Source organism: Coffea arabica, chromosome 6c (genome assembly GCF_036785885.1).
Source record: "Coffea arabica cultivar ET-39 chromosome 6c, Coffea Arabica ET-39 HiFi, whole genome shotgun sequence".
Lineage (NCBI taxonomy): Eukaryota > Viridiplantae > Streptophyta > Magnoliopsida > Gentianales > Rubiaceae > Coffea > Coffea arabica.
The window spans coordinates 16,557,980-16,585,942 of NC_092320.1; the positions used below are offsets into that span (position 1 = coordinate 16,557,980).

Below are 27,963 nucleotides of genomic sequence, written 5' to 3' on the forward strand. Positions count from 1 at the left end.
TTAGCCAAGTAGTTACAGTTACAATATGTTATGGATCTGCCAACGTAATAATGGAGACTAGTTAAGGGGTTAAGATTTTGAGTCTTTGATTTTCTTCCGTTACCTTACAATTCATTGTGTAAAATTATCTCCATAAGTGTTCCTCAAATCGGTTGTTTTCAGCTAATTGGTACCACAATCATGCAATGTTTTCAGAATTGGACTGCACTGCAAACCGGACATTTCAACGGTCCGGTCTAATGCTAAAACCGGAGATTAATGAAAAATCGTTAGAAACCAAGTGAACTGGACAAACTGTGAAAAATCGTTTAGACAATGAACCGGCGGTTTTGAAAATTTTCAAATGAAAACAATTTCAAGAATGCAACCACTAAGATTTGAACCCTAATCCTCGTTTAGACAGTGAACCGGCAGTTTTAAAAATTTTCAAATGAAAACAATTTCAAGAATGCAACCACTAAGATTTGAACCGTAATCCTTAAGGCAACAAGAAGGATTTCTTACCGTTAGACTACAACCACAGGACAAACGTATTTTGTGTATAAATCTACTTAACTTATTTAGTGAAAAACTAAAAATTAAATTAAAAAAGAGAAACCCCAGCACTAGCGACTAAGACACGTCGGCTCTTATTTCTTTGTTTTGCTTTACTTCCTCATCGGCTCATCCTCCTCTATCTTCTTTTCCCTCTTCTCCTTTTAGCCTTTCGGCCATGAATTGAACTATTTTTGTATGATTTCTTTGGCTCAGTTGCAGAGTTGCAGTTCGTGTAATGCACAGGTAAATTTTGAAGGAAATCTAAAGAAGCACTAATCTAGTAATCTAGTTTCTTTTTTATTTTATTTTATTTTTTTACATGAATTCGTCCTTTTTTGTCTATTTTTGTTTATAGATAAAGATAACTCGAAGCCAGGCAATCATCATTGACTGGGGTTTGTTTTGTTGGCAGTGCCATTGACCAATCCAGTGAAGGTCTTCAAGGTATGAATTTATTCCATTAGTTTTTTTTTTTAATTTTAGTTTCATTTTATAACTATTATTTCTTTCTTCGATTTTTTTTTTTTAAAAATCTCTGGTTTGTACCCTTTTTGCTTTGTTGGGGGAGTACAAGTACAAAATAGGTGGTTTTTTTTTTTAATTGATGCAGACAGTCCAACTTGGTTTAGAAATTTTGGTTATGTTTATCATTCCATTTCATGTATATATTTTAGAAATTTTATTATTATCTCAACTTAAATTTAGTTTTAAATTGTGTTGATGAATGCATTTTAAGGACTTAAGTTATCAATAACTATGTTGGATTGTGCATGAGTCGTCAAGTTCAAGTGTAGAGTGACGACCTGTGACTGTGAGTGCTTAGTACTGAAGTTGCAAGCATATATATATATATATATATATATATATATCAATGAACCGATAAATCGGTCGGTCGGACCGTGAACTGCTCCCTTCTCCGATTCACTGGCCAGTCCGAGTTTAGAAACATTGCAATTATGCAAGAGAGTATGAATTAAAATAAAATTTTCGGCTGTGACTTCCACAGTTAGACTAACCTAGTCTACACAATACACAAAGGAGGAGTCCACTATGTGGTGCCAGTACATATTTGCCATTTTTTAAACTTCTTGTAATATCTTCACTAGTAAGAGTATTTACCTTTTCTACACATACAGAAATAATAATTTCAAGGGTAATTTAGTGAATTGATTGCTTCCCCAGCCTCCTATTTTTAAGAGCTTAATGTAGAGATTTTAATTACGTTAGCAACTACCAAATAAATAAGTGAACACAATACAAGAAACCCTCACCATAAATATTTTCCAAGTGAAAAACATTTTTTGTGACAAATATTTACAAGTGATCATAATTTTAATCACCGGCACGCATATATTATGTACCTTAAACACTAATTAATTTAAATAAAACCATAAGAGGCAGCAAAAATGTTTGCCTACTTTCTAAATTGACATCAAGTCAAACCCAAGGAAGGCAATTAAAATGGAAAAAAAAACTTGAATTTGGCTTGAAAATTGAAAAGATTAGAGCCAGGATGACACATTCAAAAGTTGAGGATTTAACTAAGAGCACGAGGAACTTAATTTCAAGGATTACTAATGGCATCATTTATACAAGTGTAAATGAGTCTACTCAACCCAAACACTTCAGTGTTTAATTTTGTTTATTTATTTTAATGTGTTCAGCAATACGTTCAAATTTGGCATATTTGCTTATCAAAAAATTGAACTAAAATAACCTTTAATCAAGTCAAGCTTGAATCAATTTATAGTAACTTGAGTTTTTTTACACATAAATTTCAAGTTTTATGCTGATTGAATCAAGTTCAAGTTAAATTTAAAATTTTACTGAGCACAAAATACTATTTATAATTAACTTGATTAGTTAGCAAACCAAACTCTTTTCTCATGGAGATGATTTTGAGAATCAAGTAATTTCATTTCTCTTTCAACCCTAGGAATTTACTCAAATAGACTAAAACTAAAATAAAGTTCGGTACTTAATTCACTCTCTGCGTGACATTTTGCTGCTCTAGTCCTTGCAAGTCGGCCTTAGTAACCGCGGTCGCACTTGCATGTTTCAGCGGTGGAGCCACATATAGTTGAGGGAGAACAATTGCACCCCCTCAATTTTGAGAAAATTATGTTTTAAGCTTAGAAAGTTCAGAAATTTCTAATATCGTTACTTATTTGCCCTTCTAAAATTTTAAAAAATCCCTTTCCTATCATACATAGCTCCCAAAAATAATTAAAAAATTATAATCATCACCCTTCACAAGAGTGTTAGACTTACCAAAAATGTTAATTCAAAGGTAATTTTCACTATAAATTTTAAGCGCAATTTAAATTAAAAAAAAGTATATTTACCATAGGAGAGTATGAATTTTTAAGATGGACATATTTATTGGTTTTAAACTCTACTATTATCGTGCTATCGTAAATTGACGCCCTAACTCTAGGGTCCTGACTCCGCCATTGGCATGTTCCGAACGGAACTCTAATGGAGACTTTATCAATTCCACAGAAATTGCTGCATGGGACATGAATTTCGAGGTCTTCGCCGTTACACTGCAGTAAATTACTTGAGGTCCCGGTCTTTACATTTCTTTAACAGCCATCAACTTCTGCTGTCCTAATCCTTACACAAATTGCGGCGGCACTTGAATGTTCCGCGGGGCAGATTGAACTCCGATCGAAACTTCATCAACTTCTTCTGCAAGACTTGCCGCATAGACTTCATTAGCGAATCAGCTTCTTGGTTTACAAATTACTGAGGTCTTGCTCATTACAGGTCTTGAACAGCCATCAATTTTTGTCCTTACCCTTACCAATCGCGGAGCACAAGAGTGTTCGACGGGGAAGAATGAACTCCGGCAGTTTATCAACTTCTCCGACTGGACTTGCTGCATAGACTTCGATGGCATCTTCTTGTTCAACTAAAGTGATTCTGGGATGTGCTGATGCACCACTAGCTATACTGGGATGTAATCTGGATAGATACTTTGTGTTTATTGAATCATGTCCCCGTGAAGTATCCTTTGCTTTTGATGAGGACAATAGACGGGTTTGCCATCCCCATCTGTTGTACTTTTCTTTATTATTTACCTAAAAAAATCAAGTTGAATTATACCCTTAACTCGTGTTTATTTTGAACGTTGCATTCAAAACTCCAATTTTTGGATACATTGCATCACCTGATTTGATATTAGTGTAGTCATATATAGATGTTTCCAAATGTGAAAGATGCAAACATTTTTTATTTTAAGACACCTCACCGCTTTTCAATATATTATATTATTTTTTAGTTTCATATTTCTTCAATTACTTAAATATAAGATAAACTGCAAGAGCATAAGGTACAAATGTCTAAGTAAGAAATAGTGCATAATTTCAGGATAGGTTTCATTAGAAGAAAAGGGGAATAAAGTTGTTTCTAAATAGACCATTCACTAAAGAGTATCACATATAACTAATTCTTAATAGTTTGATAAAGAGTATCACAAATACTTCCTACGTCTGCCCCAAAACCAACGCTCACGCATGCCAACCGAGCTTCTGATTGCCCATCAATCTAGGGCATAATTTTGCCAGAGTTTCTAGGACCAAAACGATGGAAATTTGGTCATAATTAACTCAGCTTTCCGAACTGAAATCTATAAATAGCTAGCTGGTATTCTGAATGGAAGCAGTGTGGCTTCCCATTCAAATCTTTTGCACCATAATTTATTGGCTTTATACTCTCAGATTCTTCCATTCACTTGTTTCTTTGAGCTCTTAATCAAACAATGGCTTGGACATTCAATTCTATGCTGGTTACTGCCGCATTCTTACTGCTGGCGATGTTGGCTTCTCAAGCTACGGCCCGCAGCTTGGATGAAGCCTCATTGACTGAAAAGCACGAGCAGTGGATGGTTGAACACGGACGGGTTTACAAGGATGAGGCAGAGAAGGCAAAGCGATTCAAGATTTTCAAGGAAACTGTGGAGTACATTGAGGCCTTCAACAAGGCTGGGAACAAGTCTTACGTGTTGGGCATTAACCGATTTGCTGACCTGACAAACGAAGAGTTCCTATCAGCCAGCACTGGGTACAACTACAAACCAAGGAAAGACGTATCTCAAGGAACTTCATTCAGGTATGCAGATGTCAGTGACGCTCCGCCTTCCACGGACTGGAGACAGAAAGGTGCTGTCACTGGAGTCAAGGACCAGGCAGCTTGTGGTAAGTCCAATATTTGACCACCATTAGTATATGCTTTCCATGCCAAAATGTCTATATGAAGTTGGGCTAATTAGGATGAAAAACCCCTTTGGATAATGAAAATGCAGGATGTTGTTGGGCATTTTCAGCTGTTGCAGCCGTAGAAGGAATTCATAAACTCAAAGCCGGTCAGCTAACCTCGCTGTCTGAGCAACAGCTTGTTGACTGTGATACCAGTAGTAATCATGGCTGCAGTGGAGGTCGCATGGATGAAGCATTTAATTTCATTGCTAGCAATGGCCTCGCCACTGAATCCGAGTACCCATATCAAGGAGCTGATGGCACTTGCAATAACGACCAAGGAGCTGTCCGGATCACAAGTTATGAAGATGTCCCTCAGAATAACGAGGATGCTCTTCTGCAGGCCGTGTCTAAACAACCCGTATCAGTTGGCATTGAAGGCAGCGGCATGGACTTCAAAAACTATCAAAGCGGCGTTTTCTCCGGCGATTGTGGGAATAACTTGGACCATGCCGTGACACTAGTTGGATACGGTACAAGTGAGGATGGAACCAAGTATTGGTTGGTTAAGAATTCCTGGGGAACTAGCTGGGGTGAGGATGGGTACATGCGCCTTCAGAGAGACACTGGTGCTCCAGAAGGCCTTTGTGGCATCGCCAGCCAGGCTTCTTATCCCACTGCTTAGAATAGTTTAAATGTTGAAATAATTGCTGGTGCTTCATTAATTAGAAAGCAATTCTGCTTTTTCTATATATCACGGTCTGATGTTATAAGCATGAAACTAGCATCTTGTCTTGTGATGCAGTGCCTTTTATTACGTATCTCATATAGCCTTTATCAGCTTAACATGTATTGTTTCTTGTTTTTGCCTGAATAAATGGTGTTTGGTCTCTTTAGTGAAGTATGATCTTCTTCTTTATTTATTATTTTTTTTTTGGAGGAATAGTCTTTTTTTTTTTTTTTGGTGCTGCCCATATATGCTGAGAAAAGAAATATTACCAGTCTAACTGGAAAGGAAGAATTCATAATAACGGGAAAGAATTCTTGAGTAACCAATAATCGCGCAAGTCAGAAGAGTTGGTGCATAAGAACTCGCTAGACTATCCTAACAAAATACCTTGATAAATATCGTGTTGCTCGCGTATATATAAATTTGGACAAGGACTCAATACAATTGTGTTTTTGTACGGTTTGGTCCGTTCAGTGTACATGTTTAAATTTGTAGTGTACACATACATCATAATATTGTACTATGTTGAATATTTTATTCATATATATTAATTTTATCTTGAATACAATAATGTAATGTAATTACGCATCAAATAATATAATAAATACAATAACCGGACTGAACTGTACCTGACTGCACTAGCCCTCTCCATATAATTCACTAGAGTCGGTGCTTAAGAAAACAACCACACAGATAAATTCCTCATAAACTTCTTAAGTGCATCACATGTGTGTAGTGATTTTTTAAACACTAGTAGTTATAAATGCATCACATATGTGAATGATTTGAATCCCAAATTTGAATTTATATTATATGGCATGATCTAAATATGCTAGTGTAAAAAAAATGTTCACTGACAGTATATAAAAAATTTACTCTTTAACTAATATGTTGTTGAAGTTTTCCTTGCCTTGACAAAAAAATTAGGAAGAAAGGTGAATATGCTATTATGAAAAAATTTGTACACTAACAATGTATTAAAAACTTACCCTTTAACTAATATGCTATTGAATTTTTCCTTGCCCTGAGATAAAGTAGCAAGAAGGGTGAATCTTCTAGTGTAAAAAAAAAAAAAATTATATACTGACAATGCATTGCATCAAAAAACTTACTTTGTAACTAATATGTAACTTGAGTTTTTTCCCTACCTTAAAAAAATTAGCAAGAAGGGTGAATCTTCTAGTGTAAAAAGAAAAAAAAATTGTTCACTGATAGTGTATAAAAAACTTACTCTTTAACTAATATTTTCTTGAATTTTTCCTTGCCTTTGAAAAAATTAGCAAGAAGGATGAGGTTTAAGATTCAATGTATAAAAACTTACTCTTTAACTAATATGTTTTTGAATTTTTCCCCTACCTTAAGAAAAAAAATTAGCAAGAAGGGTAAACCTATTAATGTAAAAAAAAATAAAAAATACACACTGATAGCAATGTTTTAAAACCCGGACCGTCAATTGAACCGGCGAAGTGAAAGGGTCGAGGTTCAACCGGTCGGACCGGTTCAACCTCGGTTCAATGAATTTTTTTAAAAATAATTTATATAAATATATATATGCACAAAATAAGACATGCAATAGACTAATTTAAAACTTTATATGATGAAAAGTTTACTATTTTTGAATAACTTGGATTTTCAAAAATAAATTTTTTAAATTATAAGTTAAAACAAATAAATTTCATTTCAATTTCAATTATATCTACCAAAATAATCTTAAATCTATCCAAAAAATATCACAATATTTTGAAATTATACAAAATTCACGTCTATGAGGATTTGACATTGTAAACTTAAATTTTAAATTTATGCCTCTGGGATTTAGAGATTGCAATTTAAAAAAGAAAGTTTGGAGTTCGAAGGAAGTCAAGAGAATCGAAAATAGAAATGCAAACTTGATAAGAAACAAAAAATGAGATAAAAGTGAGTGGTTGTAGCATTAAATAATTTGGGTTAAAAAAATAATTCTTTTTTAACTTTTTTCAAATTTGTGTTTTCAATTCGGCCATTTGACTTTCTCACTCAGTCCATATTCATTGGAAAGAAAAAAAATTCTCCATATTCACATTTTTTGTCCACTAGAAAATTGTTATTAGCGCCCAATTATTTATCAATGTTCCCTTATTTAATATTTATTTACCAGTCAGTTAGGTAACAATATCCTTATTCAATGTTACTACCTACGATATTGTTTTGAGATTGTAATTGAAATTAAAATTTTTAAGTATTTTGTTTATTCACACAAATTAAAAAAAAAAATCAAGGAGTCATGATGTAAAGTACGAATGTGTACAATGTAATTATAAATATTTTTTAAAATAATAATTACTTATCAATTTTTTTCCTAAATACTTGTCTACAATGTCAATTGAGCAAGAATATCCCTACTCAATCTTTCTATCTATTATTGCATTTCAACCATTATTTTATTGTGAGATTGTAACTGAAATTAAAAGTCTAAGTATTTTTATTTATTTTCACAAATTAAAAAATCAAGGGGATTACATTAATAATCAAGGGGAGTACATTAACAAACATAGATATACCAACAATATATTTGTGATGTAAAGCACAAGTGTTTTTGATGTAATTAAAATTTTTGAAAACAATAACTTATCTAAACAATTCAATTTAGTTACCAAATTAGATTGTCATTTTTTTTAATTTTTTATTTTTTCACAAATTTATTTCTTGATTATTTTTATTCTACACATATTAAATCGTTGTCGTACATTTTCTACAAAAATTTAAAAAATAATTTGAAAAAGCTATTTTATTAAAGGATTTTTTTAACGGTTGTCCTAACACATTTAATACACCTAATTTATTATATATATACATATACTAACAATTATTACTATCTTTGCATTTATATATGTTTTATATACAAAGAAATAAGTTTGATGTATCTTAGGTTTAGGGTGTTTTTAGTTTTTCATTTAATAAGTTAAGTAGATATTTGCACAAAATAATCATGTCCGCTGCCTATGGCTCAGTGGTAAGGGCTTCTTATAACAAACACAAGGTTTGGTGTTTGACTCTTGGCAGCTACAATTTGGAATTTCATTTTGAAAAGTTTTAAAAACCGCCGGTTCACGGTCTAAGCGGGTTTTTCCGGTTCGTCCGAGTCATCCGGTTTCCAGCGGTTCTTGACTACTCTCCGGGTTTAGCTCTAGACCGGACCGTTGGCCTGTCCGGTTCGCGGTCCAACCGGTTGAACCGGCCGGTCCGGTCCGGTTCTGAAAACACTGACTGATAGTACATAAAAAAAACTTAGGCCTTTTTTGAAAACCCCAATTTAGCATTTAAAGTTAATGAATTTAGATATTAACATATTCAAATGTATTTGATAACAAGAAAAAAAATTATAGTTTTTAAGCATTTTTAGCAAACTCTCGATTACATCTAGTTGTCTGGGCTTGGAGAGTATGCCCGACAGTCTTGATTTAGTTAGCCAAGTAGTTACAGTTACAATATGTTATGGATCTGCCAACGTAATAATGGAGACTAGTTAAGGGGTTAAGATTTTGAGTCTTTGATTTTCTTCCGTTACCTTACAATTCATTGTGTAAAATTATCTCCATAAGTGTTCCTCAAATCGGTTGTTTTCAGCTAATTGGTACCACAATCATGCAATGTTTTCAGAATTGGACTGCACTGCAAACCGGACATTTCAACGGTCCGGTCTAATGCTAAAACCGGAGATTAATGAAAAATCGTTAGAAACCAAGTGAACTGGACAAACTGTGAAAAATCGTTTAGACAATGAACCGGCGGTTTTGAAAATTTTCAAATGAAAACAATTTCAAGAATGCAACCACTAAGATTTGAACCCTAATCCTCGTTTAGACAGTGAACCGGCAGTTTTAAAAATTTTCAAATGAAAACAATTTCAAGAATGCAACCACTAAGATTTGAACCGTAATCCTTAAGGCAACAAGAAGGATTTCTTACCGTTAGACTACAACCACAGGACAAACGTATTTTGTGTATAAATCTACTTAACTTATTTAGTGAAAAACTAAAAATTAAATTAAAAAAGAGAAACCCCAGCACTAGCGACTAAGACACGTCGGCTCTTATTTCTTTGTTTTGCTTTACTTCCTCATCGGCTCATCCTCCTCTATCTTCTTTTCCCTCTTCTCCTTTTAGCCTTTCGGCCATGAATTGAACTATTTTTGTATGATTTCTTTGGCTCAGTTGCAGAGTTGCAGTTCGTGTAATGCACAGGTAAATTTTGAAGGAAATCTAAAGAAGCACTAATCTAGTAATCTAGTTTCTTTTTTATTTTATTTTATTTTTTTACATGAATTCGTCCTTTTTTGTCTATTTTTGTTTATAGATAAAGATAACTCGAAGCCAGGCAATCATCATTGACTGGGGTTTGTTTTGTTGGCAGTGCCATTGACCAATCCAGTGAAGGTCTTCAAGGTATGAATTTATTCCATTAGTTTTTTTTTTTAATTTTAGTTTCATTTTATAACTATTATTTCTTTCTTCGATTTTTTTTTTTTAAAAATCTCTGGTTTGTACCCTTTTTGCTTTGTTGGGGGAGTACAAGTACAAAATAGGTGGTTTTTTTTTTTAATTGATGCAGACAGTCCAACTTGGTTTAGAAATTTTGGTTATGTTTATCATTCCATTTCATGTATATATTTTAGAAATTTTATTATTATCTCAACTTAAATTTAGTTTTAAATTGTGTTGATGAATGCATTTTAAGGACTTAAGTTATCAATAACTATGTTGGATTGTGCATGAGTCGTCAAGTTCAAGTGTAGAGTGACGACCTGTGACTGTGAGTGCTTAGTACTGAAGTTGCAAGCATATATATATATATATATATATATATATATCAATGAACCGATAAATCGGTCGGTCGGACCGTGAACTGCTCCCTTCTCCGATTCACTGGCCAGTCCGAGTTTAGAAACATTGCAATTATGCAAGAGAGTATGAATTAAAATAAAATTTTCGGCTGTGACTTCCACAGTTAGACTAACCTAGTCTACACAATACACAAAGGAGGAGTCCACTATGTGGTGCCAGTACATATTTGCCATTTTTTAAACTTCTTGTAATATCTTCACTAGTAAGAGTATTTACCTTTTCTACACATACAGAAATAATAATTTCAAGGGTAATTTAGTGAATTGATTGCTTCCCCAGCCTCCTATTTTTAAGAGCTTAATGTAGAGATTTTAATTACGTTAGCAACTACCAAATAAATAAGTGAACACAATACAAGAAACCCTCACCATAAATATTTTCCAAGTGAAAAACATTTTTTGTGACAAATATTTACAAGTGATCATAATTTTAATCACCGGCACGCATATATTATGTACCTTAAACACTAATTAATTTAAATAAAACCATAAGAGGCAGCAAAAATGTTTGCCTACTTTCTAAATTGACATCAAGTCAAACCCAAGGAAGGCAATTAAAATGGAAAAAAAAACTTGAATTTGGCTTGAAAATTGAAAAGATTAGAGCCAGGATGACACATTCAAAAGTTGAGGATTTAACTAAGAGCACGAGGAACTTAATTTCAAGGATTACTAATGGCATCATTTATACAAGTGTAAATGAGTCTACTCAACCCAAACACTTCAGTGTTTAATTTTGTTTATTTATTTTAATGTGTTCAGCAATACGTTCAAATTTGGCATATTTGCTTATCAAAAAATTGAACTAAAATAACCTTTAATCAAGTCAAGCTTGAATCAATTTATAGTAACTTGAGTTTTTTTACACATAAATTTCAAGTTTTATGCTGATTGAATCAAGTTCAAGTTAAATTTAAAATTTTACTGAGCACAAAATACTATTTATAATTAACTTGATTAGTTAGCAAACCAAACTCTTTTCTCATGGAGATGATTTTGAGAATCAAGTAATTTCATTTCTCTTTCAACCCTAGGAATTTACTCAAATAGACTAAAACTAAAATAAAGTTCGGTACTTAATTCACTCTCTGCGTGACATTTTGCTGCTCTAGTCCTTGCAAGTCGGCCTTAGTAACCGCGGTCGCACTTGCATGTTTCAGCGGTGGAGCCACATATAGTTGAGGGAGAACAATTGCACCCCCTCAATTTTGAGAAAATTATGTTTTAAGCTTAGAAAGTTCAGAAATTTCTAATATCGTTACTTATTTGCCCTTCTAAAATTTTAAAAAATCCCTTTCCTATCATACATAGCTCCCAAAAATAATTAAAAAATTATAATCATCACCCTTCACAAGAGTGTTAGACTTACCAAAAATGTTAATTCAAAGGTAATTTTCACTATAAATTTTAAGCGCAATTTAAATTAAAAAAAAGTATATTTACCATAGGAGAGTATGAATTTTTAAGATGGACATATTTATTGGTTTTAAACTCTACTATTATCGTGCTATCGTAAATTGACGCCCTAACTCTAGGGTCCTGACTCCGCCATTGGCATGTTCCGAACGGAACTCTAATGGAGACTTTATCAATTCCACAGAAATTGCTGCATGGGACATGAATTTCGAGGTCTTCGCCGTTACACTGCAGTAAATTACTTGAGGTCCCGGTCTTTACATTTCTTTAACAGCCATCAACTTCTGCTGTCCTAATCCTTACACAAATTGCGGCGGCACTTGAATGTTCCGCGGGGCAGATTGAACTCCGATCGAAACTTCATCAACTTCTTCTGCAAGACTTGCCGCATAGACTTCATTAGCGAATCAGCTTCTTGGTTTACAAATTACTGAGGTCTTGCTCATTACAGGTCTTGAACAGCCATCAATTTTTGTCCTTACCCTTACCAATCGCGGAGCACAAGAGTGTTCGACGGGGAAGAATGAACTCCGGCAGTTTATCAACTTCTCCGACTGGACTTGCTGCATAGACTTCGATGGCATCTTCTTGTTCAACTAAAGTGATTCTGGGATGTGCTGATGCACCACTAGCTATACTGGGATGTAATCTGGATAGATACTTTGTGTTTATTGAATCATGTCCCCGTGAAGTATCCTTTGCTTTTGATGAGGACAATAGACGGGTTTGCCATCCCCATCTGTTGTACTTTTCTTTATTATTTACCTAAAAAAATCAAGTTGAATTATACCCTTAACTCGTGTTTATTTTGAACGTTGCATTCAAAACTCCAATTTTTGGATACATTGCATCACCTGATTTGATATTAGTGTAGTCATATATAGATGTTTCCAAATGTGAAAGATGCAAACATTTTTTATTTTAAGACACCTCACCGCTTTTCAATATATTATATTATTTTTTAGTTTCATATTTCTTCAATTACTTAAATATAAGATAAACTGCAAGAGCATAAGGTACAAATGTCTAAGTAAGAAATAGTGCATAATTTCAGGATAGGTTTCATTAGAAGAAAAGGGGAATAAAGTTGTTTCTAAATAGACCATTCACTAAAGAGTATCACATATAACTAATTCTTAATAGTTTGATAAAGAGTATCACAAATACTTCCTACGTCTGCCCCAAAACCAACGCTCACGCATGCCAACCGAGCTTCTGATTGCCCATCAATCTAGGGCATAATTTTGCCAGAGTTTCTAGGACCAAAACGATGGAAATTTGGTCATAATTAACTCAGCTTTCCGAACTGAAATCTATAAATAGCTAGCTGGTATTCTGAATGGAAGCAGTGTGGCTTCCCATTCAAATCTTTTGCACCATAATTTATTGGCTTTATACTCTCAGATTCTTCCATTCACTTGTTTCTTTGAGCTCTTAATCAAACAATGGCTTGGACATTCAATTCTATGCTGGTTACTGCCGCATTCATTTTTAGCAAACTCTCGATTACATCTAGTTGTCTGGGCTTGGAGAGTATGCCCGACAGTCTTGATTTAGTTAGCCAAGTAGTTACAGTTACAATATGTTATGGATCTGCCAACGTAATAATGGAGACTAGTTAAGGGGTTAAGATTTTGAGTCTTTGATTTTCTTCCGTTACCTTACAATTCATTGTGTAAAATTATCTCCATAAGTGTTCCTCAAATCGGTTGTTTTCAGCTAATTGGTACCACAATCATGCAATGTTTTCAGAATTGGACTGCACTGCAAACCGGACATTTCAACGGTCCGGTCTAATGCTAAAACCGGAGATTAATGAAAAATCGTTAGAAACCAAGTGAACTGGACAAACTGTGAAAAATCGTTTAGACAATGAACCGGCGGTTTTGAAAATTTTCAAATGAAAACAATTTCAAGAATGCAACCACTAAGATTTGAACCCTAATCCTCGTTTAAACATTGCAATTATGCAAGAGAGTATGAATTAAAATAAAATTTTCGGCTGTGACTTCCACAGTTAGACTAACCTAGTCTACACAATACACAAAGGAGGAGTCCACTATGTGGTGCCAGTACATATTTGCCATTTTTTAAACTTCTTGTAATATCTTCACTAGTAAGAGTATTTACCTTTTCTACACATACAGAAATAATAATTTCAAGGGTAATTTAGTGAATTGATTGCTTCCCCAGCCTCCTATTTTTAAGAGCTTAATGTAGAGATTTTAATTACGTTAGCAACTACCAAATAAATAAGTGAACACAATACAAGAAACCCTCACCATAAATATTTTCCAAGTGAAAAACATTTTTTGTGACAAATATTTACAAGTGATCATAATTTTAATCACCGGCACGCATATATTATGTACCTTAAACACTAATTAATTTAAATAAAACCATAAGAGGCAGCAAAAATGTTTGCCTACTTTCTAAATTGACATCAAGTCAAACCCAAGGAAGGCAATTAAAATGGAAAAAAAACTTGAATTTGGCTTGAAAATTGAAAAGATTAGAGCCAGGATGACACATTCAAAAGTTGAGGATTTAACTAAGAGCACGAGGAACTTAATTTCAAGGATTACTAATGGCATCATTTATACAAGTGTAAATGAGTCTACTCAACCCAAACACTTCAGTGTTTAATTTTGTTTATTTATTTTAATGTGTTCAGCAATACGTTCAAATTTGGCATATTTGCTTATCAAAAAATTGAACTAAAATAACCTTTAATCAAGTCAAGCTTGAATCAATTTATAGTAACTTGAGTTTTTTTACACATAAATTTCAAGTTTTATGCTGATTGAATCAAGTTCAAGTTAAATTTAAAATTTTACTGAGCACAAAATACTATTTATAATTAACTTGATTAGTTAGCAAACCAAACTCTTTTCTCATGGAGATGATTTTGAGAATCAAGTAATTTCATTTCTCTTTCAACCCTAGGAATTTACTCAAATAGACTAAAACTAAAATAAAGTTCGGTACTTAATTCACTCTCTGCGTGACATTTTGCTGCTCTAGTCCTTGCAAGTCGGCCTTAGTAACCGCGGTCGCACTTGCATGTTTCAGCGGTGGAGCCACATATAGTTGAGGGAGAACAATTGCACCCCCTCAATTTTGAGAAAATTATGTTTTAAGCTTAGAAAGTTCAGAAATTTCTAATATCGTTACTTATTTGCCCTTCTAAAATTTTAAAAAATCCCTTTCCTATCATACATAGCTCCCAAAAATAATTAAAAAATTATAATCATCACCCTTCACAAGAGTGTTAGACTTACCAAAAATGTTAATTCAAAGGTAATTTTCACTATAAATTTTAAGCGCAATTTAAATTAAAAAAAAGTATATTTACCATAGGAGAGTATGAATTTTTAAGATGGACATATTTATTGGTTTTAAACTCTACTATTATCGTGCTATCGTAAATTGACGCCCTAACTCTAGGGTCCTGACTCCGCCATTGGCATGTTCCGAACGGAACTCTAATGGAGACTTTATCAATTCCACAGAAATTGCTGCATGGGACATGAATTTCGAGGTCTTCGCCGTTACACTGCAGTAAATTACTTGAGGTCCCGGTCTTTACATTTCTTTAACAGCCATCAACTTCTGCTGTCCTAATCCTTACACAAATTGCGGCGGCACTTGAATGTTCCGCGGGGCAGATTGAACTCCGATCGAAACTTCATCAACTTCTTCTGCAAGACTTGCCGCATAGACTTCATTAGCGAATCAGCTTCTTGGTTTACAAATTACTGAGGTCTTGCTCATTACAGGTCTTGAACAGCCATCAATTTTTGTCCTTACCCTTACCAATCGCGGAGCACAAGAGTGTTCGACGGGGAAGAATGAACTCCGGCAGTTTATCAACTTCTCCGACTGGACTTGCTGCATAGACTTCGATGGCATCTTCTTGTTCAACTAAAGTGATTCTGGGATGTGCTGATGCACCACTAGCTATACTGGGATGTAATCTGGATAGATACTTTGTGTTTATTGAATCATGTCCCCGTGAAGTATCCTTTGCTTTTGATGAGGACAATAGACGGGTTTGCCATCCCCATCTGTTGTACTTTTCTTTATTATTTACCTAAAAAAATCAAGTTGAATTATACCCTTAACTCGTGTTTATTTTGAACGTTGCATTCAAAACTCCAATTTTTGGATACATTGCATCACCTGATTTGATATTAGTGTAGTCATATATAGATGTTTCCAAATGTGAAAGATGCAAACATTTTTTATTTTAAGACACCTCACCGCTTTTCAATATATTATATTATTTTTTAGTTTCATATTTCTTCAATTACTTAAATATAAGATAAACTGCAAGAGCATAAGGTACAAATGTCTAAGTAAGAAATAGTGCATAATTTCAGGATAGGTTTCATTAGAAGAAAAGGGGAATAAAGTTGTTTCTAAATAGACCATTCACTAAAGAGTATCACATATAACTAATTCTTAATAGTTTGATAAAGAGTATCACAAATACTTCCTACGTCTGCCCCAAAACCAACGCTCACGCATGCCAACCGAGCTTCTGATTGCCCATCAATCTAGGGCATAATTTTGCCAGAGTTTCTAGGACCAAAACGATGGAAATTTGGTCATAATTAACTCAGCTTTCCGAACTGAAATCTATAAATAGCTAGCTGGTATTCTGAATGGAAGCAGTGTGGCTTCCCATTCAAATCTTTTGCACCATAATTTATTGGCTTTATACTCTCAGATTCTTCCATTCACTTGTTTCTTTGAGCTCTTAATCAAACAATGGCTTGGACATTCAATTCTATGCTGGTTACTGCCGCATTCTTACTGCTGGCGATGTTGGCTTCTCAAGCTACGGCCCGCAGCTTGGATGAAGCCTCATTGACTGAAAAGCACGAGCAGTGGATGGTTGAACACGGACGGGTTTACAAGGATGAGGCAGAGAAGGCAAAGCGATTCAAGATTTTCAAGGAAACTGTGGAGTACATTGAGGCCTTCAACAAGGCTGGGAACAAGTCTTACGTGTTGGGCATTAACCGATTTGCTGACCTGACAAACGAAGAGTTCCTATCAGCCAGCACTGGGTACAACTACAAACCAAGGAAAGACGTATCTCAAGGAACTTCATTCAGGTATGCAGATGTCAGTGACGCTCCGCCTTCCACGGACTGGAGACAGAAAGGTGCTGTCACTGGAGTCAAGGACCAGGCAGCTTGTGGTAAGTCCAATATTTGACCACCATTAGTATATGCTTTCCATGCCAAAATGTCTATATGAAGTTGGGCTAATTAGGATGAAAAACCCCTTTGGATAATGAAAATGCAGGATGTTGTTGGGCATTTTCAGCTGTTGCAGCCGTAGAAGGAATTCATAAACTCAAAGCCGGTCAGCTAACCTCGCTGTCTGAGCAACAGCTTGTTGACTGTGATACCAGTAGTAATCATGGCTGCAGTGGAGGTCGCATGGATGAAGCATTTAATTTCATTGCTAGCAATGGCCTCGCCACTGAATCCGAGTACCCATATCAAGGAGCTGATGGCACTTGCAATAACGACCAAGGAGCTGTCCGGATCACAAGTTATGAAGATGTCCCTCAGAATAACGAGGATGCTCTTCTGCAGGCCGTGTCTAAACAACCCGTATCAGTTGGCATTGAAGGCAGCGGCATGGACTTCAAAAACTATCAAAGCGGCGTTTTCTCCGGCGATTGTGGGAATAACTTGGACCATGCCGTGACACTAGTTGGATACGGTACAAGTGAGGATGGAACCAAGTATTGGTTGGTTAAGAATTCCTGGGGAACTAGCTGGGGTGAGGATGGGTACATGCGCCTTCAGAGAGACACTGGTGCTCCAGAAGGCCTTTGTGGCATCGCCAGCCAGGCTTCTTATCCCACTGCTTAGAATAGTTTAAATGTTGAAATAATTGCTGGTGCTTCATTAATTAGAAAGCAATTCTGCTTTTTCTATATATCACGGTCTGATGTTATAAGCATGAAACTAGCATCTTGTCTTGTGATGCAGTGCCTTTTATTACGTATCTCATATAGCCTTTATCAGCTTAACATGTATTGTTTCTTGTTTTTGCCTGAATAAATGGTGTTTGGTCTCTTTAGTGAAGTATGATCTTCTTCTTTATTTATTATTTTTTTTTTGGAGGAATAGTCTTTTTTTTTTTTTTTGGTGCTGCCCATATATGCTGAGAAAAGAAATATTACCAGTCTAACTGGAAAGGAAGAATTCATAATAACGGGAAAGAATTCTTGAGTAACCAATAATCGCGCAAGTCAGAAGAGTTGGTGCATAAGAACTCGCTAGACTATCCTAACAAAATACCTTGATAAATATCGTGTTGCTCGCGTATATATAAATTTGGACAATGACTCAATACAATTGTGTTTTTGTACGGTTTGGTCCGTTCAGTGTACATGTTTAAATTTGTAGTGTACACATACATCATAATATTGTACTATGTTGAATATTTTATTCATATATATTAATTTTATCTTGAATACAATAATGTAATGTAATTACGCATCAAATAATATAATAAATACAATAACCGGACTGAACTGTACCTGACTGCACTAGCCCTCTCCATATAATTCACTAGAGTCGGTGCTTAAGAAAACAACCACACAGATAAATTCCTCATAAACTTCTTAAGTGCATCACATGTGTGTAGTGATTTTTTAAACACTAGTAGTTATAAATGCATCACATATGTGAATGATTTGAATCCCAAATTTGAATTTATATTATATGGCATGATCTAAATATGCTAGTGTAAAAAAAATGTTCACTGACAGTATATAAAAAATTTACTCTTTAACTAATATGTTGTTGAAGTTTTCCTTGCCTTGACAAAAAAATTAGGAAGAAAGGTGAATATGCTATTATGAAAAAATTTGTACACTAACAATGTATTAAAAACTTACCCTTTAACTAATATGCTATTGAATTTTTCCTTGCCCTGAGATAAAGTAGCAAGAAGGGTGAATCTTCTAGTGTAAAAAAAAAAAAAATTATATACTGACAATGCATTGCATCAAAAAACTTACTTTGTAACTAATATGTAACTTGAGTTTTTTCCCTACCTTAAAAAAATTAGCAAGAAGGGTGAATCTTCTAGTGTAAAAAGAAAAAAAAATTGTTCACTGATAGTGTATAAAAAACTTACTCTTTAACTAATATTTTCTTGAATTTTTCCTTGCCTTTGAAAAAATTAGCAAGAAGGATGAGGTTTAAGATTCAATGTATAAAAACTTACTCTTTAACTAATATGTTTTTGAATTTTTCCCCTACCTTAAGAAAAAAAATTAGCAAGAAGGGTAAACCTATTAATGTAAAAAAAAATAAAAAATACACACTGATAGCAATGTTTTAAAACCCGGACCGTCAATTGAACCGGCGAAGTGAAAGGGTCGAGGTTCAACCGGTCGGACCGGTTCAACCTCGGTTCAATGAATTTTTTTAAAAATAATTTATATAAATATATATATGCACAAAATAAGACATGCAATAGACTAATTTAAAACTTTATATGATGAAAAGTTTACTATTTTTGAATAACTTGGATTTTCAAAAATAAATTTTTTAAATTATAAGTTAAAACAAATAAATTTCATTTCAATTTCAATTATATCTACCAAAATAATCTTAAATCTATCCAAAAAATATCACAATATTTTGAAATTATACAAAATTCACGTCTATGAGGATTTGACATTGTAAACTTAAATTTTAAATTTATGCCTCTGGGATTTAGAGATTGCAATTTAAAAAAGAAAGTTTGGAGTTCGAAGGAAGTCAAGAGAATCGAAAATAGAAATGCAAACTTGATAAGAAACAAAAAATGAGATAAAAGTGAGTGGTTGTAGCATTAAATAATTTGGGTTAAAAAAATAATTCTTTTTTAACTTTTTTCAAATTTGTGTTTTCAATTCGGCCATTTGACTTTCTCACTCAGTCCATATTCATTGGAAAGAAAAAAAATTCTCCATATTCACATTTTTTGTCCACTAGAAAATTGTTATTAGCGCCCAATTATTTATCAATGTTCCCTTATTTAATATTTATTTACCAGTCAGTTAGGTAACAATATCCTTATTCAATGTTACTACCTACGATATTGTTTTGAGATTGTAATTGAAATTAAAATTTTTAAGTATTTTGTTTATTCACACAAATTAAAAAAAAAAATCAAGGAGTCATGATGTAAAGTACGAATGTGTACAATGTAATTATAAATATTTTTTAAAATAATAATTACTTATCAATTTTTTTCCTAAATACTTGTCTACAATGTCAATTGAGCAAGAATATCCCTACTCAATCTTTCTATCTATTATTGCATTTCAACCATTATTTTATTGTGAGATTGTAACTGAAATTAAAAGTCTAAGTATTTTTATTTATTTTCACAAATTAAAAAATCAAGGGGATTACATTAATAATCAAGGGGAGTACATTAACAAACATAGATATACCAACAATATATTTGTGATGTAAAGCACAAGTGTTTTTGATGTAATTAAAATTTTTGAAAACAATAACTTATCTAAACAATTCAATTTAGTTACCAAATTAGATTGTCATTTTTTTTAATTTTTTATTTTTTCACAAATTTATTTCTTGATTATTTTTATTCTACACATATTAAATCGTTGTCGTACATTTTCTACAAAAATTTAAAAAATAATTTGAAAAAGCTATTTTATTAAAGGATTTTTTTAACGGTTGTCCTAACACATTTAATACACCTAATTTATTATATATATACATATACTAACAATTATTACTATCTTTGCATTTATATATGTTTTATATACAAAGAAATAAGTTTGATGTATCTTAGGTTTAGGGTGTTTTTAGTTTTTCATTTAATAAGTTAAGTAGATATTTGCACAAAATAATCATGTCCGCTGCCTATGGCTCAGTGGTAAGGGCTTCTTATAACAAACACAAGGTTTGGTGTTTGACTCTTGGCAGCTACAATTTGGAATTTCATTTTGAAAAGTTTCAAAAACCGCCGGTTCACGGTCTAAGCGGGTTTTTCCGGTTCGTCCGAGTCATCCGGTTTCCAGCGGTTCTTGACTACTCTCCGGGTTTAGCTCTAGACCGGACCGTTGGCCTGTCCGGTTCGCGGTCCAACCGGTTGAACCGGCCGGTCCGGTCCGGTTCTGAAAACACTGACTGATAGTACATAAAAAAAACTTAGGCCTTTTTTGAAAACCCCAATTTAGCATTTAAAGTTAATGAATTTAGATATTAACATATTCAAATGTATTTGATAACAAGAAAAAAAATTATAGTTTTTAAGCATTTTTAGCAAACTCTCGATTACATCTAGTTGTCTGGGCTTGGAGAGTATGCCCGACAGTCTTGATTTAGTTAGCCAAGTAGTTACAGTTACAATATGTTATGGATCTGCCAACGTAATAATGGAGACTAGTTAAGGGGTTAAGATTTTGAGTCTTTGATTTTCTTCCGTTACCTTACAATTCATTGTGTAAAATTATCTCCATAAGTGTTCCTCAAATCGGTTGTTTTCAGCTAATTGGTACCACAATCATGCAATGTTTTCAGAATTGGACTGCACTGCAAACCGGACATTTCAACGGTCCGGTCTAATGCTAAAACCGGAGATTAATGAAAAATCGTTAGAAACCAAGTGAACTGGACAAACTGTGAAAAATCGTTTAGACAATGAACCGGCGGTTTTGAAAATTTTCAAATGAAAACAATTTCAAGAATGCAACCACTAAGATTTGAACCCTAATCCTCGTTTAGACAGTGAACCGGCAGTTTTAAAAATTTTCAAATGAAAACAATTTCAAGAATGCAACCACTAAGATTTGAACCGTAATCCTTAAGGCAACAAGAAGGATTTCTTACCGTTAGACTACAACCACAGGACAAACGTATTTTGTGTATAAATCTACTTAACTTATTTAGTGAAAAACTAAAAATTAAATTAAAAAAGAGAAACCCCAGCACTAGCGACTAAGACACGTCGGCTCTTATTTCTTTGTTTTGCTTTACTTCCTCATCGGCTCATCCTCCTCTATCTTCTTTTCCCTCTTCTCCTTTTAGCCTTTCGGCCATGAATTGAACTATTTTTGTATGATTTCTTTGGCTCAGTTGCAGAGTTGCAGTTCGTGTAATGCACAGGTAAATTTTGAAGGAAATCTAAAGAAGCACTAATCTAGTAATCTAGTTTCTTTTTTATTTTATTTTATTTTTTTACATGAATTCGTCCTTTTTTGTCTATTTTTGTTTATAGATAAAGATAACTCGAAGCCAGGCAATCATCATTGACTGGGGTTTGTTTTGTTGGCAGTGCCATTGACCAATCCAGTGAAGGTCTTCAAGGTATGAATTTATTCCATTAGTTTTTTTTTTTAATTTTAGTTTCATTTTATAACTATTATTTCTTTCTTCGATTTTTTTTTTTTAAAAATCTCTGGTTTGTACCCTTTTTGCTTTGTTGGGGGAGTACAAGTACAAAATAGGTGGTTTTTTTTTTTAATTGATGCAGACAGTCCAACTTGGTTTAGAAATTTTGGTTATGTTTATCATTCCATTTCATGTATATATTTTAGAAATTTTATTATTATCTCAACTTAAATTTAGTTTTAAATTGTGTTGATGAATGCATTTTAAGGACTTAAGTTATCAATAACTATGTTGGATTGTGCATGAGTCGTCAAGTTCAAGTGTAGAGTGACGACCTGTGACTGTGAGTGCTTAGTACTGAAGTTGCAAGCATATATATATATATATATATATATATATATATATATATATATATATCAATGAACCGATAAATCGGTCGGTCGGACCGTGAACTGCTCCCTTCTCCGATTCACTGGCCAGTCCGAGTTTAGAAACATTGCAATTATGCAAGAGAGTATGAATTAAAATAAAATTTTCGGCTGTGACTTCCACAGTTAGACTAACCTAGTCTACACAATACACAAAGGAGGAGTCCACTATGTGGTGCCAGTACATATTTGCCATTTTTTAAACTTCTTGTAATATCTTCACTAGTAAGAGTATTTACCTTTTCTACACATACAGAAATAATAATTTCAAGGGTAATTTAGTGAATTGATTGCTTCCCCAGCCTCCTATTTTTAAGAGCTTAATGTAGAGATTTTAATTACGTTAGCAACTACCAAATAAATAAGTGAACACAATACAAGAAACCCTCACCATAAATATTTTCCAAGTGAAAAACATTTTTTGTGACAAATATTTACAAGTGATCATAATTTTAATCACCGGCACGCATATATTATGTACCTTAAACACTAATTAATTTAAATAAAACCATAAGAGGCAGCAAAAATGTTTGCCTACTTTCTAAATTGACATCAAGTCAAACCCAAGGAAGGCAATTAAAATGGAAAAAAAACTTGAATTTGGCTTGAAAATTGAAAAGATTAGAGCCAGGATGACACATTCAAAAGTTGAGGATTTAACTAAGAGCACGAGGAACTTAATTTCAAGGATTACTAATGGCATCATTTATACAAGTGTAAATGAGTCTACTCAACCCAAACACTTCAGTGTTTAATTTTGTTTATTTATTTTAATGTGTTCAGCAATACGTTCAAATTTGGCATATTTGCTTATCAAAAAATTGAACTAAAATAACCTTTAATCAAGTCAAGCTTGAATCAATTTATAGTAACTTGAGTTTTTTTACACATAAATTTCAAGTTTTATGCTGATTGAATCAAGTTCAAGTTAAATTTAAAATTTTACTGAGCACAAAATACTATTTATAATTAACTTGATTAGTTAGCAAACCAAACTCTTTTCTCATGGAGATGATTTTGAGAATCAAGTAATTTCATTTCTCTTTCAACCCTAGGAATTTACTCAAATAGACTAAAACTAAAATAAAGTTCGGTACTTAATTCACTCTCTGCGTGACATTTTGCTGCTCTAGTCCTTGCAAGTCGGCCTTAGTAACCGCGGTCGCACTTGCATGTTTCAGCGGTGGAGCCACATATAGTTGAGGGAGAACAATTGCACCCCCTCAATTTTGAGAAAATTATGTTTTAAGCTTAGAAAGTTCAGAAATTTCTAATATCGTTACTTATTTGCCCTTCTAAAATTTTAAAAAATCCCTTTCCTATCATACATAGCTCCCAAAAATAATTAAAAAATTATAATCATCACCCTTCACAAGAGTGTTAGACTTACCAAAAATGTTAATTCAAAGGTAATTTTCACTATAAATTTTAAGCGCAATTTAAATTAAAAAAAAGTATATTTACCATAGGAGAGTATGAATTTTTAAGATGGACATATTTATTGGTTTTAAACTCTACTATTATCGTGCTATCGTAAATTGACGCCCTAACTCTAGGGTCCTGACTCCGCCATTGGCATGTTCCGAACGGAACTCTAATGGAGACTTTATCAATTCCACAGAAATTGCTGCATGGGACATGAATTTCGAGGTCTTCGCCGTTACACTGCAGTAAATTACTTGAGGTCCCGGTCTTTACATTTCTTTAACAGCCATCAACTTCTGCTGTCCTAATCCTTACACAAATTGCGGCGGCACTTGAATGTTCCGCGGGGCAGATTGAACTCCGATCGAAACTTCATCAACTTCTTCTGCAAGACTTGCCGCATAGACTTCATTAGCGAATCAGCTTCTTGGTTTACAAATTACTGAGGTCTTGCTCATTACAGGTCTTGAACAGCCATCAATTTTTGTCCTTACCCTTACCAATCGCGGAGCACAAGAGTGTTCGACGGGGAAGAATGAACTCCGGCAGTTTATCAACTTCTCCGACTGGACTTGCTGCATAGACTTCGATGGCATCTTCTTGTTCAACTAAAGTGATTCTGGGATGTGCTGATGCACCACTAGCTATACTGGGATGTAATCTGGATAGATACTTTGTGTTTATTGAATCATGTCCCCGTGAAGTATCCTTTGCTTTTGATGAGGACAATAGACGGGTTTGCCATCCCCATCTGTTGTACTTTTCTTTATTATTTACCTAAAAAAATCAAGTTGAATTATACCCTTAACTCGTGTTTATTTTGAACGTTGCATTCAAAACTCCAATTTTTGGATACATTGCATCACCTGATTTGATATTAGTGTAGTCATATATAGATGTTTCCAAATGTGAAAGATGCAAACATTTTTTATTTTAAGACACCTCACCGCTTTTCAATATATTATATTATTTTTTAGTTTCATATTTCTTCAATTACTTAAATATAAGATAAACTGCAAGAGCATAAGGTACAAATGTCTAAGTAAGAAATAGTGCATAATTTCAGGATAGGTTTCATTAGAAGAAAAGGGGAATAAAGTTGTTTCTAAATAGACCATTCACTAAAGAGTATCACATATAACTAATTCTTAATAGTTTGATAAAGAGTATCACAAATACTTCCTACGTCTGCCCCAAAACCAACGCTCACGCATGCCAACCGAGCTTCTGATTGCCCATCAATCTAGGGCATAATTTTGCCAGAGTTTCTAGGACCAAAACGATGGAAATTTGGTCATAATTAACTCAGCTTTCCGAACTGAAATCTATAAATAGCTAGCTGGTATTCTGAATGGAAGCAGTGTGGCTTCCCATTCAAATCTTTTGCACCATAATTTATTGGCTTTATACTCTCAGATTCTTCCATTCACTTGTTTCTTTGAGCTCTTAATCAAACAATGGCTTGGACATTCAATTCTATGCTGGTTACTGCCGCATTCTTACTGCTGGCGATGTTGGCTTCTCAAGCTACGGCCCGCAGCTTGGATGAAGCCTCATTGACTGAAAAGCACGAGCAGTGGATGGTTGAACACGGACGGGTTTACAAGGATGAGGCAGAGAAGGCAAAGCGATTCAAGATTTTCAAGGAAACTGTGGAGTACATTGAGGCCTTCAACAAGGCTGGGAACAAGTCTTACGTGTTGGGCATTAACCGATTTGCTGACCTGACAAACGAAGAGTTCCTATCAGCCAGCACTGGGTACAACTACAAACCAAGGAAAGACGTATCTCAAGGAACTTCATTCAGGTATGCAGATGTCAGTGACGCTCCGCCTTCCACGGACTGGAGACAGAAAGGTGCTGTCACTGGAGTCAAGGACCAGGCAGCTTGTGGTAAGTCCAATATTTGACCACCATTAGTATATGCTTTCCATGCCAAAATGTCTATATGAAGTTGGGCTAATTAGGATGAAAAACCCCTTTGGATAATGAAAATGCAGGATGTTGTTGGGCATTTTCAGCTGTTGCAGCCGTAGAAGGAATTCATAAACTCAAAGCCGGTCAGCTAACCTCGCTGTCTGAGCAACAGCTTGTTGACTGTGATACCAGTAGTAATCATGGCTGCAGTGGAGGTCGCATGGATGAAGCATTTAATTTCATTGCTAGCAATGGCCTCGCCACTGAATCCGAGTACCCATATCAAGGAGCTGATGGCACTTGCAATAACGACCAAGGAGCTGTCCGGATCACAAGTTATGAAGATGTCCCTCAGAATAACGAGGATGCTCTTCTGCAGGCCGTGTCTAAACAACCCGTATCAGTTGGCATTGAAGGCAGCGGCATGGACTTCAAAAACTATCAAAGCGGCGTTTTCTCCGGCGATTGTGGGAATAACTTGGACCATGCCGTGACACTAGTTGGATACGGTACAAGTGAGGATGGAACCAAGTATTGGTTGGTTAAGAATTCCTGGGGAACTAGCTGGGGTGAGGATGGGTACATGCGCCTTCAGAGAGACACTGGTGCTCCAGAAGGCCTTTGTGGCATCGCCAGCCAGGCTTCTTATCCCACTGCTTAGAATAGTTTAAATGTTGAAATAATTGCTGGTGCTTCATTAATTAGAAAGCAATTCTGCTTTTTCTATATATCACGGTCTGATGTTATAAGCATGAAACTAGCATCTTGTCTTGTGATGCAGTGCCTTTTATTACGTATCTCATATAGCCTTTATCAGCTTAACATGTATTGTTTCTTGTTTTTGCCTGAATAAATGGTGTTTGGTCTCTTTAGTGAAGTATGATCTTCTTCTTTATTTATTATTTTTTTTTTGGAGGAATAGTCTTTTTTTTTTTTTTTGGTGCTGCCCATATATGCTGAGAAAAGAAATATTACCAGTCTAACTGGAAAGGAAGAATTCATAATAACGGGAAAGAATTCTTGAGTAACCAATAATCGCGCAAGTCAGAAGAGTTGGTGCATAAGAACTCGCTAGACTATCCTAACAAAATACCTTGATAAATATCGTGTTGCTCGCGTATATATAAATTTGGACAATGACTCAATACAATTGTGTTTTTGTACGGTTTGGTCCGTTCAGTGTACATGTTTAAATTTGTAGTGTACACATACATCATAATATTGTACTATGTTGAATATTTTATTCATATATATTAATTTTATCTTGAATACAATAATGTAATGTAATTACGCATCAAATAATATAATAAATACAATAACCGGACTGAACTGTACCTGACTGCACTAGCCCTCTCCATATAATTCACTAGAGTCGGTGCTTAAGAAAACAACCACACAGATAAATTCCTCATAAACTTCTTAAGTGCATCACATGTGTGTAGTGATTTTTTAAACACTAGTAGTTATAAATGCATCACATATGTGAATGATTTGAATCCCAAATTTGAATTTATATTATATGGCATGATCTAAATATGCTAGTGTAAAAAAAATGTTCACTGACAGTATATAAAAAATTTACTCTTTAACTAATATGTTGTTGAAGTTTTCCTTGCCTTGACAAAAAAATTAGGAAGAAAGGTGAATATGCTATTATGAAAAAATTTGTACACTAACAATGTATTAAAAACTTACCCTTTAACTAATATGCTATTGAATTTTTCCTTGCCCTGAGATAAAGTAGCAAGAAGGGTGAATCTTCTAGTGTAAAAAAAAAAAAAATTATATACTGACAATGCATTGCATCAAAAAACTTACTTTGTAACTAATATGTAACTTGAGTTTTTTCCCTACCTTAAAAAAATTAGCAAGAAGGGTGAATCTTCTAGTGTAAAAAGAAAAAAAAATTGTTCACTGATAGTGTATAAAAAACTTACTCTTTAACTAATATTTTCTTGAATTTTTCCTTGCCTTTGAAAAAATTAGCAAGAAGGATGAGGTTTAAGATTCAATGTATAAAAACTTACTCTTTAACTAATA

The 27,963-nt window shown here is 34.1% G+C and overlaps 3 protein-coding genes across 3 annotated transcripts; all 3 read left to right on the forward strand.

Moving 5' to 3' along the window:
- The first annotated feature begins 4,220 nt into the window (after positions 1-4,220).
- Positions 4,221-5,637, forward strand: LOC140008510 (senescence-specific cysteine protease SAG39-like). Its single transcript, XM_072053140.1, has 2 exons — positions 4,221-4,736; positions 4,844-5,637. The coding sequence occupies exons 1-2, from the start codon at positions 4,301-4,303 to the stop codon at positions 5,419-5,421; spliced, it is 1,014 nt and encodes a 337-aa protein (XP_071909241.1). The 5' UTR covers positions 4,221-4,300; the 3' UTR covers positions 5,422-5,637.
- A 10,821-nt stretch (positions 5,638-16,458) lies between these two features.
- Positions 16,459-17,875, forward strand: LOC140008511 (senescence-specific cysteine protease SAG39-like). Its single transcript, XM_072053141.1, has 2 exons — positions 16,459-16,974; positions 17,082-17,875. Exons 1-2 carry the CDS (start codon positions 16,539-16,541, stop codon positions 17,657-17,659), a joined length of 1,014 nt encoding a protein of 337 aa, XP_071909242.1. The 5' UTR covers positions 16,459-16,538; the 3' UTR covers positions 17,660-17,875.
- A 7,508-nt stretch (positions 17,876-25,383) lies between these two features.
- On the forward strand, positions 25,384-26,800 carry LOC140008512 (senescence-specific cysteine protease SAG39-like). The gene is made up of 2 exons (XM_072053142.1): positions 25,384-25,899; positions 26,007-26,800. Exons 1-2 carry the CDS (start codon positions 25,464-25,466, stop codon positions 26,582-26,584), a joined length of 1,014 nt encoding a protein of 337 aa, XP_071909243.1. The 5' UTR covers positions 25,384-25,463; the 3' UTR covers positions 26,585-26,800.
- Positions 26,801-27,963: the final 1,163 nt, after the last annotated feature.

Coding starts and splice junctions, on each gene's coding strand:
- LOC140008510 (XM_072053140.1), top strand. CDS start 4,301: ATGGCTTGGACATTCAATTCTATGCTGGTTACTGCCGCATTCTTACTG. Junction 4,737..4,843: donor CAAGGACCAGGCAGCTTGTG/GTAAGTCCAATA, acceptor ATGAAAATGCAG/GATGTTGTTGGGCATTTTCA.
- LOC140008511 (XM_072053141.1), top strand. CDS start 16,539: ATGGCTTGGACATTCAATTCTATGCTGGTTACTGCCGCATTCTTACTG. Junction 16,975..17,081: donor CAAGGACCAGGCAGCTTGTG/GTAAGTCCAATA, acceptor ATGAAAATGCAG/GATGTTGTTGGGCATTTTCA.
- LOC140008512 (XM_072053142.1), top strand. CDS start 25,464: ATGGCTTGGACATTCAATTCTATGCTGGTTACTGCCGCATTCTTACTG. Junction 25,900..26,006: donor CAAGGACCAGGCAGCTTGTG/GTAAGTCCAATA, acceptor ATGAAAATGCAG/GATGTTGTTGGGCATTTTCA.